General features: G+C 55.4%; 1 protein-coding gene across 1 annotated transcript in view; it reads left to right on the forward strand.

The window, feature by feature from the left end:
• LOC133342225 (cytoplasmic dynein 1 heavy chain 1-like) overlaps nucleotides 1-18,425 on the forward strand; it is a 130,610-nt gene extending 112,185 nt beyond the window's left edge. Inside the window, 10 exon segments of the mRNA XM_061551231.1 lie at nucleotides 751-864; nucleotides 2,268-2,438; nucleotides 3,085-3,308; nucleotides 9,793-9,896; nucleotides 10,246-10,544; nucleotides 11,478-11,631; nucleotides 11,801-11,943; nucleotides 12,286-12,460; nucleotides 14,501-14,628; nucleotides 15,712-18,425. Of these exon segments, the coding sequence (XP_061407215.1) occupies nucleotides 751-864; nucleotides 2,268-2,438; nucleotides 3,085-3,308; nucleotides 9,793-9,896; nucleotides 10,246-10,544; nucleotides 11,478-11,631; nucleotides 11,801-11,943; nucleotides 12,286-12,460; nucleotides 14,501-14,628; nucleotides 15,712-15,840 (1,641 nt within the window). The 3' untranslated portion in view covers nucleotides 15,841-18,425.
• The last annotated feature ends 383 nt before the right edge of the window (nucleotides 18,426-18,808 follow it).

The following is an 18,808-nucleotide window of genomic DNA, read 5'->3' on the forward strand; positions in this document are numbered from 1 at the left end:
CACAGCACACACACACACAGCACACACAACACACACAGCACACACACACAGCACACACAGCACACACAACACACGCAGCACACGCAGCACACACACAGCACAGGCAGCACACACAACACACACAGCACACACACAACACGCAGCACACACACACACACAGCATACACAACACACACAGCACACACAACACACGCAGCAGACAGCCACACACAGCACACACAACACACACAGCACACACAGCACACATACACACACTGCACACACAGCACACACAGCACACACGCAGCACACACAGCACACACATCACACACATCTTCATGACGCCGCCATTATGGGGGGCCACGGTGGCTAGGAGCACACATGTTAACGACCTCGCCTGGTACGCAGGAGGTCGTGGGTTCGATCCTGATCCTGACGCCTGCTGCTGCTGTATATTTGTAGTTTGTGGTGTCTCTCTCCACGTGGTCGCGTGGATTTTTCTCCGTGTCCTCCGGTTTTCCTCCTCCACATTTAGAATCAACGTCACGCGTTTAGAGTATTTGCCTGCTGCTATAAACGTCCACGTGACGACGACAAGCCACTTGGTTGAGCCGTCATTTGTGATGGGCAGGTCGCTTCTGAAGAAGAGCCACGCAGCTCAGTGGGCCCTGGCCTGCTAAAGTACAAAGTCGTTTCTAGTTTCTAGTTTCTCTATTCTGAAGCCCTCGTCGCTGCTCGTCGTCACGCGGCTCCCGTCGCCGTGCCGCGCAGGTGCCCGTGAACCTGCTCCGCGCCGGGCGGATCTTCGTGTTCGAGCCTCCGCCGGGCGTCAAGGCCAACATGATGCGCACGTTCAGCAGCATCCCCGCGGCGCGCATGTGCAGGGTGAGACGCGGCGGCACCCCCCCCCCCCCCTCCCACGATCTCCCCCACGACCCCCACGGCATGGACCGCGTAGACCACCCGACGGACGCTTCGTTGACCAAATGCAACAACTTACACCGCCAAAGTTATACTGCGAGCAATCATCGCCGCCCCCCACCACCCCCTCCTCCTGCTGCTGCGAAAAACTTGGCAGGACCCCCCTTAGAAGACTCGGCGAGGCTTACTTGGGTAAACAAGCATACGTAATAATAATAGAAAGAAAGAATAATCAGATTATTTATTTATCGTGGAGAAATCCGACGAGCTATGAAGCTCTTCTTCACAGATGCCCAGTAGGGGCACGGGGTCAGCAAACCACAACGGAAACCGGCGCAAGCTTTTGGGGCAAGCGCTGTTAGCAAGCGCCGATGAAGGCCAACCCGGCACGGGCAGCACCACGCCCGGCCACCTCTTTTTTTCCAGTGCCGATGTTTACACAGCGAAGGCAGCACACGCAAACACACGCATGACACACACATGACACACGCATGACATGCATACGCAGCAGATGCAGACACACGCAGACACATGCGCAGCAGCACACAGCACAGATGGTGCGTGCAGACATGCAAGCACCGTGCATTTTGATTGGTTGGAGAGGGTCATGTCGTCATAATGGCAATGCTAAATACAACATGGCTCAAATGTGTGTATATATAATAGCGGAGATGTTAAATCGATCAACTAACTCGCTCACCTCTCTCCTGTGTGTCTGCCTTCCACCGTGTCTCCACATACCTCTGCCCCATGTATCTCCTCGTGTTTGTTTTCCATGCCTCTCACATCCCTCCCGTGTCTCTCCTGTGTCTCCCCCCCATGCCTGCCTGATTCTCCTGCGTCTGCCCGTGTACCTCCACCATGCCTCTCCCCATGTCTCCCTTTGCCTTTCCCCCGTGTCCCTCCTCCCGTGTCCCTCCCCCCGTGTCTCTCCCCGCGTGTCTCTCCCCCCGTGTCTCTCCCCGCGTGTCCCTCCCCACGTGTCCCTCCCCGCGTGTCCCTCCCCACGTGTCCCTCCCCCCGTGTCCCTCCCCCCGTGTCTCTCCCCGCGTGTGTCTCCCCGTGTGTCCCTCCCCGCGTGTCCCTCCCCGCGTGTCCCTCCCCGCGTGTCCCTCCCCGCATGTCCCTCCCCCCGTGTCTCTCCCCCCCGTGTCTCTCCCCACGTGTCTCTCCCCCCCGTGTCTCTCCCCCCGTGTCTCTCCTCGCGTGTCCCTCCCCACGTGTCCCTCCCCCCGTGTCTCTCCCCGTCTGTCCCTCCCCGCGTGTCCCTCTCCCCGTGTCCCTCCCCCCGTGTCTCTCCCCCCGTGTCTCTCCCCCCGTGTCACTCCCCGCGTGTCTCTCCCCCCGTGTCTCTCCCCGCTTCCCAGGCCCCGAGCGAGCGGGCCCGCCTGTACTTCCTGATCGCGTGGTTCCACGCCGTGGTGCAGGAGCGCCTGCGCTATGTGCCGCTCGGCTGGGCCAAGCGCTACGAGTTCAGCGAGTCGGACCTCCGCTCCGCGTACGACACCGTCGACACCTGGCTCGACGACGCCACCAAGGTGCACGGGGGGGGGGGAGAGCGGGTGGGTGGGGGGGAGCGGGGGCGTGGGTGGGGGGGGGCACCCAGACGTAGGAGCGGAGCCGTCCGTAGGGTGCACGGCGAATCGGGGCGACTGCCCAGGGCCCCGGCGCTTCGACGTCACGGTGTCCGATGTGATGCAGCATCGTGCTCCTGTGACGCGGCGGCGGCGGGAGTTGCGTTCCTGAAGGACGCCGCGTGACGGAAAAATTAATAATTAATATTTCGTGTGGGGGCCAAAGCGCAGTCCTCGATAACGCGCGAGGTGCGTACGCAGGCCGAACAGAGACTGAGCCGCGTGTAGGGCGGCATCCGGCAGCATCCCACTGCCTCGCACGACGATGCTACACCCAGGCAGCCGTACGACCGCTTATTCCGACTCACGCGCGACGTCGTTCCGCTTGCTCGATCGCGTTATATCCAATTCGCATCCGCGTTTTACAAAAAATGTGCTCCCTAATACATTCATCATCGCGTTATACCTCCAGTTCACGTTATGAAAACAACACGCGGCGTTATTGGGGTTGGTTGTGGCGGGCACATCATCATCACCCTGACGACGACGATCGCGATGTTGCTTGTGACGAAGACCCTGGTGATGACGACGATGACATTGATGACCCCAGGGCCGTCAGAACATCTCTCCGGAGAAGGTGCCGTGGGCGGCACTCAAGACCCTCATGTCGCAGTCCATCTACGGCGGCCGCATCGACAACGAGTTCGACCAGCGGCTGCTCAACACCTTCCTCGAGCGAATCTTCACTCCGGCCAGCTTCGACCGCAACTTCCGCCTCGTCCAAGGCGCCAGCGACGGCTCCACGCGCGACATCCTCATGCCGGACGGCATCCGGTGAGAAGATTCGGCTCCACTCGCGTGGAAATTTATAGTCGCAGCCAAATGCTCTAAACCAGGGCTGTCAAACATAGACCGCAGGTCGGACCCGGCCCCCCAAGCCCCTTCCTCCTGCCCACCACGTGTTTACATTCTAACGACTTATTTATGTAATTTAGTTTTTCTTTTACGTCTACCCGAAAGTCAACCTGAATTTAAACCGAACATTGAAACGGGGGATTTGGCTTGTCCTGCTGAAAAAAAATATTATCAACTCTCTTTTCCTGCACTTTGGGATTTTGTATCGGTAGATTAATACCGTGATAATTGGCTTTTTACCCTTCTATCTGGCAACAAAACTGACACCTTTTTACAAGGAGTCATGTTTGTGTAGGGGTGTTAAAGAGAGGGCCCGTTATGCATGGCAGTCTATGGGAAACAAACACAGTGGGCGGGGCTACGTGTGTGCACGGGGAGATGCCCTCTGCGACGTCCGAGCCAGACACCCTGGGGGGGGCTGGTTCGGCGTTATGATCCCCCGGGGCCCCACCCCTCAAGGAGGAGTTGGGTATAAAAGGGGATGTTATAAGGGCTCGAGTCAGTTATGTTAAAAGCTAACCAGAGAAGACTGAAGACGTCTTAGACAGAGCCCTGGACTCCCCTCGTTCGATGTCCTTATCAGGGCCGAACAGGACTGAGCCAGCGGCGTGGTCCCGAGAGTCAGAGCCGGTGCTCTTGTAAGAGCTGGTCTGGGACTCCGGGTACCGGGCCCGACTTACCAGTGTCGGGCCAGACAGCCTCCCCTAGCCCATTAGTGGAGGACTAAGAGGCAGGCTAGGATTAGCTAGGAAGTGTATCCTTAGCTAGTCGGGTGAGGGGGCTGATACCCCCTCCAGTGCTGTATGCCACGAACGAGTTGTGTTAAATAAATATACGTGTGCCTCAACCTCGGCGTCAAGTGTCTTCACCGGTACTTCAACTGGTGTCAGAAGTAATTCGAACATGGACACGCGGAAGACAGCGCGGGCCAAAGTACCGCAGGAGGAAGATACTGCCGAGATCGTCGAGCCCGAGACGGCTACACAAGACATGGTGCAGCCGGGGCCTGATGCCTCCTTACCGGGGCATCTGAGTGAAGAAGGACCACAGCCAGACGCGTTGCGGCTGGCTCACGGGAGGCTGGCGGAGCTGCTGTATGCCGCTGCCGCCACGCTGGAGACCATCACGCGGTTGGGGGCCGGTGATCCATCACGGGGCGAGGCGGGCCAACGGCCAGGGCGCCTTCCCGCCATTTCGGAGCAGTCCGAGTTTGAAACTCCCGCCATCGACGCTGCAGCTGTTCGGGGCGTGGCCAGCCTGCACATCCGCTCCGACATCGCCGTCGCTGAAGTTGCGACGTCATCACAACCACGACAGGCGATCCCATCGGCCGCTCGCACCGACGCACAGCCGAGTGGGGGTGACATCTGCCCGCGGGAATCTACAACGACCGCTGCGCTCCATCAGAGGCTGCCCCCGCTGAAGGAGTTCGTCGGCGCGGAGGGGGACTGGGCCGGTTTTCGCAGACGTTTCCTCGCCCATCAGGAGATGGCGAGGTGGTCCGATGAGGAGGCTCTCTGCGCGCTGCCGGCGCTCCTCGACGGCGACGCGCTCGCCGCCCTCACATCGGCGCCAAGAGAGAGGCGGTCGACGTTACCGATGGCGCTGCAGCTGCTGGGAGGGGTCTATGGACCATCGGCTGAATGCAGACAGCAATTCTACGACCGCAAGCGGGGTGAGAAGGAGTCGCCCCTAGCGTATCGAACGAGCCTCCTGGCGATGGCCAAGTCGGCCTTCCCCCGTATGGACGACGACGGCATCGACGCTATGGTGACGGAGAAAATACTCCTCCTGGCAGACGACCTTGACATCGCTGTGGTCGCGCAGGAGGACGCAGAGATGACATCGCTCCAGGCGGCAAGGCTCCTCCACGCCAACCTCCTGTCGCTCCGGCGAAAAGCCAGCAGGGCATCGGCGGGGCGTGCGGTGGCTGCAGCCACCCTTCCGACGGAGGAACTCTACGCCGTCGACCACCGATGGCAACAGGCGACGGGAGCACGGCCGGGCCAGGACGGGTCGGGCCGTTCCAACCATCCGTCACCTCCGACGCCGCTCCCGCGGTGTTTTAACTGCGGCGTCCGGGGCCACGTCGCCTCGGGGTGCCGCTCTCCTCGTCAGCGCGGGACGACACCTCACCGGGACGACGGGCCTCATCTCAAGCTCCACCATCATAAACCGGTGCATCAAGACTGACGGGCTCACGCCCGACCACCCCTTCTGTGGATACCAACGGTCACGCGGCATCGGAGGAGGTTTCACTCCAGGACGGACAATTGCCACCTGACGGTCCGCCACCCGGGGTTACCCCGTGTGAGGGGCCCGCTGCAAGGACGCGCGCAAAAATGCGCAGACTGTTATGAGGCCGGAAGATGTGTATATAGGTTGTGTTCATTGTGTGTTGTGTGGGTGGTGTGTTCCCTGCCCATTGAAATGTACATACGTTGGGTTCACCTGGTGTTGTGTGTATGGTGGGTTCCCTGCAAATTGTATATAGGTTGTTTTTTTTTACGGAATTCGTATTTATTCAAGGGGGGGTGCGTCGGGTTGTTTTCTCTTCTTGCTGTTGCATTTTGTTGTGTTCTTGTTGCCGTTCTTGTTATTGTTGAAAATTAGTGAGGCACACGCGCGATTACGGTATAAATTCATTTTTATTGTCATTTTGTATGTTGGCAGCCGGGACGGCTGCGAGCTATGCGGGGGGGGGGTGATGTAGGGGTGTTAAAGAGAGGGCCCGTTATGCATGGCAGTCTATGGGAAACAAACACAGTGGGCGGGGCTACGTGTGTGCACGGGGAGATGCCCTCTGCGACGTCCGAGCCAGACACCCTGGGGGGGGCTGGTTCGGCGTTATGATCCCCCGGGGCCCCACCCCTCAAGGAGGGGTTGGGTATAAAAGGGGATGTTATAAGGGCTCGAGTCAGTTATGTTAAAAGCTAACCAGAGAAGACTGAAGACGTCTTAGACAGAGCCCTGGACTCCCCTCGTTCGATGTCCTTATCAGGGCCGAACAGGACTGAGCCAGCGGCGTGGTCCCGAGAGCCAGAGCCGGTGCTCTTGTAAGAGCTGGTCTGGGACTCCGGGTACCGGGCCCGACTTACCAGTGTCGGGCCAGACAGCCTCCCCTAGCCCATTAGTGGAGGACTAAGAGGCAGGCTAGGATTAGCTAGGAAGTGTATCCTTAGCTAGTCGGGTGAGGGGGCCGATACCCCCTCCAGTGCTGTATGCCACGAACGAGTTGTGTTAAATAAATATACGTGTGCCTCAACCTCGGCGTCAAGTGTCTTCACCGGTACTTCATTTGCATAGACCACAATACATGCAGTCATAATACAAACAAAAGAACATAACTCTGATAATGTGTACTGTCCTTGAAGTTGATTGGTCCACACCCGAGACAGCTTTCCTTAGAGCCTAGTCTCACATGGGTTGGACCAGATGACGCCAAAAGGCACACAACTCAAAGACAATGCACCATCAGAGTATGAGAGCTCGGGGCAAGCATGTACACTATGGGAACCTCATTTGCCAGTAAAAATATAATTGGTTTTTTACCCTTCTATCTGGCAACAAAACTGTTTTGTTGCCAGATAGAAGGGTAAAAAACCAATTATCATATTTTTACTGGCAAATGAGGTTCCCATAGATTAATACCGTGTTATTATGGTTTTAATTTTCATAGGCTCAACTGTAATGGCCCGTGGGAGGTTGCATTTGAATACAAACCGGCACCGCTGTCTAATTGAGTTGGACACGGCTGCTCCAAACGCGTGACGTCGATTCTAAACGTGGAAGGAAAAATCGGAGGATCCGGGGAAAAATCCACACGAACACGGGGAGAGAGAGACACCGCAACCTCCAAATATACAGCAGGCGTCAGGGTCGGGATCGAACCCGCGACCTCCTGTAGACCGGGCAAGGTAGTTAACATCTCATAGCCACCGTGGTGCCCCCAGATTCAGGTCGCCAAGCAGCGTTAGCTTGGGACGGACGGAACAAGTGGCTCCCAAGTGGCGGTCGCGCGGAACTTGTTGCAGTCAAAAGTAAAATAAAAAAAGTCAAAAGTAAAATAAAAATAAAATAGATTTTTCACGCAACGCACCGTAGCCGTTACCTCCCGTGTCGCACAACTGTGAACTTCAAGAAGAGCGCGGCTCTATGGAAATCAGCTTAATCGTTTATAATAGAAACATTGCACAGCGCTGGAAGAGTTGTCAATTTAGAAAAAACAAAAACACTCTTTTGGTGTTCGTTCGGTCGTCCGCGTGAAGTTGTTGAGGGTCGACGGCCACAGCCGGTTCAGAAAGGTTGGAAAAACCACTGGGGTCAAACCGAACCCCCGACGCGCCCTCTCTTGAAGCTCATAACTCCTCGACATTTATTTACGATCACTCCCCTATGGCCCTGGAGGGGAGGGGAAACCCACGGAGCCGCGTGGCTCGCAGCGTGGGGAGACGGATTTCACGCCGTGCTGGAACGGCCCTCGGCCATTCGTGGGTGGCCGTGCCCGGTCACGGAGACGCGGTGTCAGCGTCACCCGTGGCCCTCAGGCGTCCAGGCTGAGCGTGCGGCGACGTATCTGTGGGTGTCGTCTGTGGGTGTCTGTGGGTGTCTGTCTGTATGTGTTTGTGGGTGTCATATGTATGTGTCTGTGTGTTTGTGGATGTCTGTATGATCTATGTGTGTCTGTGTGTGTCTGTGTGTGTCCCAATCGGTGATGGGGCAGTTGTGGAGAGAGTGGAGAGTTTCCCATACCTGGGTAGTGTGCTTATGACCGGCTCCAGTTTAACAGCAGAGGTCTCACTCCGAATCAGTCGAGCGGCAATATTGTTTCATCGATTGCGTAACGCTGTGTGGAAGCTACCTGGTCTGTCGCTCCGCATGAAGCTTCAGGTCTTCTCGGCCACAGTCATTCCCTCCCTTCTCTACGCTTGCGAAACGTGGACCCCCCTAATGGAGCATCTTCGCCGGTTAAAACATTTAGGCTGGCCTGCCTACGATCCATCCTGGGTTTAACCAGGCTGGATTGTGTGAAGAGCTCACAAATCCTTGAAAGATCTGGTCAAAGCCCCATCGGTGAGCTCCTCCGGCAGGCAAGGCTGCGTTGGCTGGGTCATGTAGCCCGCATGCTCAGCCACCGCATGCCTAAACAGCTTTTGTTCGGCCGGATCGTGGGGGCTAAACGGACGCGGCACAGGCTAGAGAAGAGATGTAGTGATGTGGTACAAGAGGACGTGGAGCTAGGTGGACTTGCCGATGACCGGTACCAGCGGTGTCAAGATTGGCCTCTGTGTAGGAGGCTCGTGAAGGACGCTACTGGGCAGTTGGAGGCAGTCGCCCTCCAACAACAACGGAGGGTGGAGGAGCTACGCTCACAACAACGAGCGGAGCGCCGGGTGGCTAAAGCACAGCAAGTTGGCACAGTAGGGGGCACAGGTGGTGCATCAGCCAGTCATCTCGGTCATCTCAGTCAGTCGACCCGTGGCACCTGGGTCTGTCCCGTGACCTCCTGCCAGCGGGCGTTCGACACTTTACGTGGCCTCAAGGTGCACATTTCCTGGCACAAGCGTCGTGGTGACGTCACCGCCACTTAGTGACGATTGTTGTTGTCTGTATAATATATGTGTCTGTATGTGTCTATATGATCTGTGTGTGTGTCTGTATGATCTGTGCATGTCTGTGTGTGTCTATGTGATCTGTGTGTGTCTGTGCATGTCTGTGTGTGTCTATGTGATCTGTGTGTGTCTGTGTGTGTCTGTGTGTGCCATCTTTATGTGTCTGTGCGTGTCTGTGTGTGTCTATGTGATCTGTGTGTGTCTGTGTGTGTCTGTGTGTGTCTGTGTGTGTCTGTGTGTGTCATCTTTATGTGTCTGTGCGTGTCTGTGTGTGTCTATGTGATCTGTGTGTGTCTGTGTGTGTCATCTTCTTAAAGTCTTAAAGTCTTAAAGTCACTTTATTGTCAAGTGTGTTACATGCATGACATACAACACAGATGAAATTACAGTCCTCTCTCTTGGTCCCACGGTGCAACCAAGCAATTAAAAAAATAATCACAATTAACAGACATATCTGTGCGTGTCTGTGTGTGTATGTGATCTGTGTGTGTCTGTGTGTGTCATCTCTATGTGATCTGTGTGTGTGTCTGTGTCTATCTGTGTGTGTCTGTGTGTGTCTGTGCGTGTCTGTATGATCTGTGTGTCTGTGTGTGTGTCTGTGTCTGTCTATGTGATCTGTGCGTGTCTGTGTGTGTCTATGTGATCTGTGTGTGTCTGTGTGTGTCATCTCTATGTGATCTGTGTGTGTGTGTCTGTGTGTGTGTCTATGTGATCTGTGTATGTCTGTGTGTGTCATCTCTATGTGTCTGTGTGTGTCTATGTGATCTGTGTGTGCGCCCGCGGGTGGGCAGGAGGGAGGAGTTTGTGCAGTGGGTGGAGACGCTGCCGGACACGCAGGTGCCCTCGTGGCTCGGACTCCCCGACAACGCCGAGATCGTTCTGCTCACCACGCAGGGTGAGCGCTCACCCTGACGTCGCTCACCATGATCCCCGCTCACAAGCCATTTGTGTACGCACACGCTTGCGTTCCAAACGCGTGTACACACCTGCTCGTACACGCGCATACACACGTGCACACACCTGCACGTACACGCGCACGCATACACACACGTGTACACACACACACGTGTACACGCGCACACACACATGTACACGCGCACACACACGTGTACACGCGCACACACACATGTACACACACACATGTGTACACACACACACGTGTACACACACACACGTGTACACGCGCACACACACGTGTACACACACACATACGTGTACACGCCCGCGCGTGCGTGGCACAACAGGAGCCGCCATGCTGAGCAAGCTGCTCAAGATGCAGGCGCTGGAGGACGAGGAGGACGTGGCGGTGCGCGACGCCCAGCGCCTCGCCCGCCCGGGCCTCGGGGCCGCGGCGCCCGGCGGCCGCGCGGGCGGCGAGGAGGAGGAGGAGGACCGGGAGGAGGGTCGGGGGTCGGCCTCCGCGGGGCCCGGCGCGGACGGCCGCCCCGCGTGGATGCGCTCGCTGCACTCCACGGCGAGCGGCTGGCTCGAGCTGGTGCCCAGCAGCCTGGCTCACCTCAAACGCACCGTCGACAACATCAAGGTGCGTCGTCTCCGTCGTCTCTGTCGTCTCCGTCGTCTCCGTCGTCTCTGTCGTCTCCGTCGTCTCTGTCGTCTCCGTCGTCTCCGTCGTCTCTGTCGTCTCCGTCGTCTCTGTCGTCTCCGTCGTCTCTGTCGTCTCCGTCGTCTCTGTCGTCTCCGTCATCTCTGTCGTCTCTGTCGTCGCTGTCGTCTCTGTCGTCGCGGAGAGCGGGGGCGTCACGGTTAGACCCCGCGCTGCTGCTGCTACGAACCCGGTGACATGAGTCTGATTCCCGGCCACGGTTCATATAAGTGGCGTGTGATATCACCCCGGGCCTCCCCTAGGTCGACTCAGCCTTAAATGAGCACCAGGTGTGGTGTGTAAACATCAATGCCGGTGCGGTTACAAAGTCGGCCAAGCGAGGTTTTTCTTCTGGCCACACCATGCCCTTGCGTGCCGTGCGTTCTGCTCGCCAACAGCGCTCGCCCCAATGGTCTCTGTAGGCTACACGGTGGTGTGGGGGGATCTTCGTGTGTGTGTGATGTGTGTGTGATGTGTGTGTGTGATGTGTGTGTGTGTGATGTGTGTGTGATATGTGTGTGATGTGTGGGTGATGTGTTTGTGGTGTGTGTGTGATGTGTGTGTGATGTGTGTGTGTGTGATGTGTGTGTGTGTGTGATGTGTGTGATGTGTGTGTGTGTGATTTGTGTGTGGGTGATGTGTGCGGGTGATGTGTGCGTGTGATGTGTGCGTGTGATGTGTGCGTGTGATGTGTGCGTGTGGTGTGTTTGTGATGTGTGCGTGTGATGCGTGCATGTGATGTGTGTGCGTGTGATGTGTGTGTGATGTGTGCGTGTGATGTGTGCGTGTGATGTGTGCGTGTGGTATGTCCGTGTGATGTGTGTGCGTGTGATGTGTGTGCGTGTGATGCGTGCGTGTGATGTGCGCGTGCAGGACCCGCTGTTCCGTTTCTTCGAGCGGGAGATCAAGGTGGGCTCCACGCTGCTGCACGACGTGCGCTCGGACCTGGGCGACGTCGTGGCCGTGTGCGAGGGCCGCCGCAAGCAGACCAACTACCTGCGCAACATCATCAGCCAGCTCGCCAAGGGTGCGCTCGCTTGCACTTGCTCGCTCACTCACCCACACACTCGCTCGCTCACTCACCCACACACTCGCTCGCTCACTCACTCACTCACACACTTGCTCACTAACCGCACTTGACCCAACCGTCTGTGAAGGCTATATGAGTGGGGGGGGGGATCTTTGTCTTTGTGCAGGCATCCTGCCGCGCAGCTGGGCGCGCTACACCACGCCGGGCAGCATGACTGTCATGCAGTGGGTGGCCGACTTCAGTGAGCGCATCCAGCAGCTGCAGAGAATCTCCCACGCGGCCTCGCAGGGCGGCGCCAAGGAGTTGAAGGTGCGGTGCGCGCACACGTACACGTACACACACAGACACTGACACACACACAGACACCGACATACGCACACACACACCGATACACGCACAGACACCGATACACACACACACACCGACACACGCACACACACCGACACACACACACCGACATACACCCACACAGACACACACCGATACACACACTGACACACACACACACCGATACACGCACAGACACCGACACACGCACACACACACAGACCGACACACAGACACACACAGACACACACGGCCGCCATCCCCCGCCACCGTGGCCGATTCCTTCTACACCCCCCCGCCCTCCCCACCGTGCGCCGCCGTCAGAGCCTGCACGTGTGGCTGGGGGGGCTGTTTGTGCCGGAGGCGTACATCACGGCGACGCGGCAGTACGTGGCGCAGGCCAACAGCTGGTCCCTGGAGGAGCTGAGCCTGCAGGTGACGGTGAGCGGAGCCAGCGGAGGAGCCCAGGGGCTGGACGCGTGCAGCTTCGGAGTGACGGGTGAGTGTACGGCGGGAGGGACAACTCGTCCGCGTGACGAGAGGGGGAGGTGGGGGGGGGTGCTGGGTTGGGTGTGCGGCTCGTTTCCACTCAGGGCCGGTGGGAGAGTTTGTTGAGTTTGTGGCCCCGGATGGGTTCAGTGTGGGGCGGCGTGAAGTCACAGGTTCTGCCCCGGGCTAGACATGACACATACATCACGTCTGTTAAATCAAACCGTTCGAAAGGAGAGTTGTCAATACAACTAAGAAATGAATGTTGACTTCGAAGTACTACACCACAATATCTATGACGTAAATATTGTGTCTCTTGAATGAAACTGTTAATGAGGAAAATGTCAATCCAACTGAAAAAAAAATTGGTAAATCAACCAAAAGGCTTTTTCAAGCGATGGTTCCATAAACACGCAGAGATTAACGTAACCAATCAGCGGTGAGAGTGCATTGAGAGCGCTGGATTGTTTGAGGAGTTTACAAATCCTTGAAAGATCTGGACACATTCCCATGAGCAGTGGCGGGCCGTGTATTTTACACCGAGGCCTTCAGTGCCATCCTCCCGCAATTAAACCGCCTTCGAATAACCTCACCATGATACTAGGGCTATAGGCTGTTGTCATTCGACGTAACCACACCATATTCACAGTGACAGTAACCTTTATCGAGTGGAATGAAGTGATTTAACATAAGGCTCAACACCTATGAGCGTTACCATACACTAATTGCAGAGGTCATGAATACATGGTGACTGAAACCATCAAGGATGTACCACTATTACACAGTATGACAGGATGCTGCATCACAAATAGACATCGCATAGCCCAAATCAATGTCATTACCAAAGAAACAAGAACAACCAGTCACATTTACTCATACCATCACCAAGCAAGCAAAAATGCCGTAAAACAAATGACACAATCCAGATTCAACAGGCTTTTTCCCACAGAAAACAAAACATCTAAAGCACTACATCTAAAAATCTGAACGTCACGAAATAAAGTTTAAATGCATCCTAGATGATGATACGTTACGTGCTAGCGAGTTTTACTTCAGTTAGCTAAGTGGCCCTCTGATCACGCCCCACGAACAAGGCTAACGTAGGCGGCAAGGCCAGCTAGAAGGCTCCGGCGTGTCAAAGAACACGTCCAACATGGCAAACTCGACATCTGATTGGTTAAAGAATATGACAATCACTCTTCAACAGCAGAGGGGATTCACTCGACATTCTGAAGGCCTCAGGGTCGATTTTTCACCCGGAGAGGCGGGGACAGCACAGGTGGAAAATCCGATTGAATAAATGCTCAAATTTATTAGCGGCACTGGAAGCAGCGCAACCGAGGGAGAGAGTAGCAATGAAATGACGTTTATAGACCGATGGGAACCAACTTTATAAAATACATATAGCATTAATGAAAATGAAAAAAAATTTCTGATTCTGACAATCTCTAGGCCAGCAGAAAAGGCCTTGCTGGCCCTAACAAGCCCGCGAGTGAGAGCTCCTCTTGCAGGCAAGGCGGCGATGATGTTGGCGGGTTCGTGTAGCCCGCATGCAGAGCCACCGCATGCCCAAGCATCTTCGGTTTGGCTGGATAGAGGGGCGCTAAAGAGATGGACTGATGCGGTACAGGAGGATGTGGAGCTGAGTGGACTTGATGAAGATTGGTACCAGCGGTGTCAAGATCGGCCTCTATGGAGGAGGCTCATGAAGAACGCTATTGGGAAGTTGGAGGCAGTCGCCCTCCAACAATAACGGAGAGTGGAGGAGCGACGCTCACAACGAGCAGAGCACCGGGCAGATAAAATACAAGCCGGCATAGTAGGAGGCACAGATAGTGCATCAGGCATTCATCTCAATCAGTCAACCCAACGGTACCTGCGTCTGTCCCGTGGCCTCCTGCCAGCGGGCCTTCGACACTTCACATGGCTTCAAGGTGCACCGAGGCCGACACAAGCGTCTCCTACTATGCCGTCACATAGTGCCAAACGGCGGTTGTTGTTGTTGTGAGGGGTGGTGTGTGACGGATGGTGTGTGGTGGGTGGTGTGCAGGCCTGAAGCTACAGGGCGCCACGTGCTCTGACAACAAGCTGTCTCTGTCGCACACCATCTCCACCGAGCTGCCCCTCACTGCACTGCACTGGGCCAAGCTCACGGATGTGGAGAAACTGACGACCACGGTGAGTGCCACCCCTACACTGCTCACACGCACTCACACACACACGCAGCTCACACACTCGCACACACACACAGACTCACACACACATGCCGCTCACAGACTCGCACACGCTGCTCGCACACACACACTCACACACACACACACTCACGCACACACTCACACACACACGCACTCACACACACACTCACACACTCACACACACTCACACAGTAGTCGTGTGCTTGTACGTACATGCGGGTGGGTGTATGGGGAGTAATGGAGCGGTGGTTGGCGCACTGCTTCGCGAACCCAGTGACCCGAGTCTTAAATGAGTACCTGGTGGGTGCGGTGTGTAGAAACATCACCACTGGAGGGACAAAGGCGGTCGGGCGTGGTTCTGGCCACCCACCCACCCACTCGTGTACTATGCTGGCCTTCATAGGTGCTCGCTAACAGCACTTGCGCCAACAGTCTGTTAAGGCTACACGGGGGATCTTTGTGTTTTGTGTGCAAGCGATGTAGCGGTGTGTGTGAGTATGTGAGTGGCATGTGTGAGTGGTGTGTGTGTGTGAGCGGCATATGTGAGTGTGCGCAAGCGGTGTGCGTGAGCGGCGTGTGTTAATGTGTGCAAGTGGCATGTGTGAGTCTGCGAGTGTAAGTGTGTGCGAGCGGTGAGTGTGAGTGAGCGGCGTGTGGGAGTCTGTGTGTGCGAGTCTGTGTGTGTGGGGTGTTTGAGCGGTGTGTGTGAGTCTGTGTGCGAGTGTGTGTGTGTGTGCAAGCGGCGTGTGTGTGAGTGAGTGTGTGAGTGAGTGCATGTGAGCGGTGTAGCGGTGGCACTCACCGTGGTCGTCAGTTTTTTCTCCACGTCCGTGAGCTTGGCCCAGTGCAGTACAGTGAGGGGCAGCTCGTTTTGCCCCCGGGCCTCCGAAAACCGCCCTGGCGTTCCTCTTTGTTGGTCACTTAGACATCGACGCATCTCCACCAAATTGTCCGACGAAAAGAAACATTTCTCAGCACGGGAATGGAACCGCTAAGACTCGCCGATTGCGTCGCCAGACAGATAGGGGCAGTGCGCGGGATTGATAAGACGCATCCCTCCCTCCAGGTGACGCTGCCCGTGTACCTGAACTTCACACGCGCCGACCTCATCTTCACGGTGGACCTCAAGATCTCGGGGCACGAGGACGCGCGGCGATTCTACGAGCGCGGAGTCGCCCTGCTGTGCGCCGAGTGACGGGCCGGAGATCGCGTCGTGCCCACACACACACACGCGTGTACACACACACGCGTGTGCACACAAGCGCACACGCGAGTACACACACGTGCACACAACCGCGCCCGCGAGCACACACGCACACACGTACGCAGGGACAGAGAGGCTCGCACACAAACCTACGGACGCACACACAGAGCAGACGCACGCACGCACAGAGCAGATGCACGCACGCACACACAGAGCGGACGCACGCACACACAGGTGCATCTGTGTAGAAAGTCACACCGCCTGCAGCGGCATGCACCTGCGATGCTCCGACACGCGCACCACGGGACACGCATGGGCCTAACCGCGTGAGCAGGAACGGAACGTAGGCGCACGAACCCACCTGTACAGACGTATCACGCAGGGGTACCTGCACAGGTGTAACATGCAAAGGTGTATCTGCACAGGTGTGCCTGCATGCATGGACATCTCCCTGTCCAGACGCACTTCTCAGGCCAACCTTGTGTCTGCACACAGCCGCAGACAACGACTACAAACTCCCGGCACGGGGGACCCCGAGTGGTTTGACTCCCGACAAGTTATTTATGTATTTATATTTATTTGCACGTATTTTATTTCGTAGCGATTGCTTTACTAGCCTATTTATTAACTCGGCCTCGGCGATGCTGGGATTTTTCTCCTCGTAATGTGAACGCCGAGTCGGTAGATTTTAAACGAAGGCGAAGGGTGTCCAAAATAAAGAGAACCTTCGGAGTAATTTCCATTTCAATTGCGATGAAGGTAACGTGCTAAATGTTTCACGTGACCGGAGACACGTTTTTTTTTGCTATATTGTAAACACTTATACTCCATATGCGTTGCTTAGGAGGGTGCCTTTAGCCTGGCTCCATGAGACGCAGGCATTGGCAACTGCATGTTAAGCATCGTAGCAGTTGCCAAGAGGAACTATTGAGACCGCAGGGACCGTGAGAATGACGAGAGGTCGCATGGCTCGCGTGCTGATGCTCGGGTCCCCGCGAGTCAGACAAAGGCACTGCGAGGGTTATTTAAGTCAAGGTTAGGTGTCGACTCGAATCAGAATCTTTATTATGTATCCTGGAGAAATCCGATGGGCCATGAAGCTCCCTTCCACAGATTAATCAGCACTGGGGGGGGGGGGGGGGGGGGGGGGGCAGCCCCGAAGCATTGGTGGGGATTTCACCATCATCCACCAGTGGTCCGACATCGGAGACCGATTTTATCTACCCCAGAGATGATGGGGTGGGGGGGGGGGGAAGCTGAGATGACACGTGACCGGGATTTGAGTTATAACCACAGCGCCGCACGGATTGCTTCGACAGAACCCCTCAGCAGTACAGCGACAACTTCAAAACGCCCAACAGTATCACTGCTTGATGTATCGCTCATGGCAATTCACGCGTTCTGCTCGTAATCACTGCGTCATCCTGTCAACGTGATGTTTGAAAATCCTCTGCTTTGTTCGGTGCGCGTTCCGTGAAAACAAGTTCAATACCCCCACAAGCTCAGGCGAGCTTGCGGTGACACTCCGTTGCCAGCTCTGAGCCAGTGGTGTAAATTCCACGTTCCTATGGCAGGAGCTTCCCATTCCTTAAAATGACCACTGTTTACTTCCCAGTAAGTGGTACACATGTAATCAACCCCAGAGGAATGACGATGAAGATGATGATGGGCCGAGTGAGCCCTGGACTGGGAATTGTGACCTTGAGCTTGAGTCAAGTGCTTTGACCACAGGAGCCACGGGGTGCTGAGTGTAGTGATGGGTAGTGAGTAGTCAGGCGGTCGGTGGGTTGTGCGTTTAGGCAGACTGGGCTTATCGATGTTGTCATTGTTGTTGTTGTTTACAAAGCCGCTGTGTTTAGACTCCCGTGACGATTAAAGTTACCCACGCCAGGCTTTTGAGAATAGGGTCCTCAAGTGCAGCAGACTTCTGCTGCGGCGCGTGTCAGAACAAGAGCCAGGGTCAGTATCCCCATGGTCGGTAGAGATGTGGAACTGGATTCCACATTCACGTGGCAGGGCCCAGTGTTTCCTTAAGACAACGGCAATCGGTGTGGACTTTCCCAGCACCGAGTGGTACAGCCTCATGAGATGATTACTTTACGGACCAGAGGGTCGATGATGACTTTGTGATGAAGCGTTAACGACTGTGGCTATTTATCGATAGTGGTAAAGAATTGACTCCGACGGGAGTGATTTGAAGGGGTCTATTGGCGCAACGCAATACGTTGAGATTTGGCGTCAAAGCACTCCACAAAGTGTAGGGGAAGTGCTTTTGAGCAAATGTGAACAAATGTTTTATGGTGGTTTTATTTCCGTGTTGGGAGTGACTTGAGAGTATAAAGGCGCAAGGAAAGGCATTAAATCCATTTTGGTCAAGGTGAAATCGAAAGCAATAGCCAAGTTATTATGATGGTGGCAGTGGTGTGATGATGATTGCGGGTTTGATGGACGATGATTTGACAATGTCGGTGCCGATTTGAGGATGGCTGTCGTGGTGGTGATGATGACACGGAGTGAAACGCTCAGGAATGGAACGCGCTGTGCTGAGGTTCTCTCATTAAAAGTCTGGCAAAATCTCCGCTTGTGTTTTAACTCGATGCAACATTGAAGCGCAGTGTTCGAGCAAAATCCCTGCCCTGTGTGACACGTTTGCTAACTCTTTAGCAATTTTTTTTAAAGTTAATGTGACATTAACTTGCATAAAATGGTTTTCATTTAGAAAACGACATTTTAAAGAGATTTTTTAAACGTAAAATTGCCTTTATATTTTGACACAACATGCAATGAAATTGTGATAAATCTAAAGCTCAAAACACGACTCGCTGCACCGTCACCTGAAGCGCCCTATTGTTGGGGCAGTTGTCCCGTGTGCACTGTGGGGCCCATCTCTGTGTGATCAAACCAACCCCAGCTCCCGCGTGATGGGATTAGAGATGGAAACGTGACAGATTGTTGGGGC

This window comes from Lethenteron reissneri, chromosome 14 (assembly GCF_015708825.2).
Source record: "Lethenteron reissneri isolate LAM-NWPU_2019-01 chromosome 14, ASM1570882v1, whole genome shotgun sequence".
Lineage (NCBI taxonomy): Eukaryota > Metazoa > Chordata > Hyperoartia > Petromyzontiformes > Petromyzontidae > Lethenteron > Lethenteron reissneri.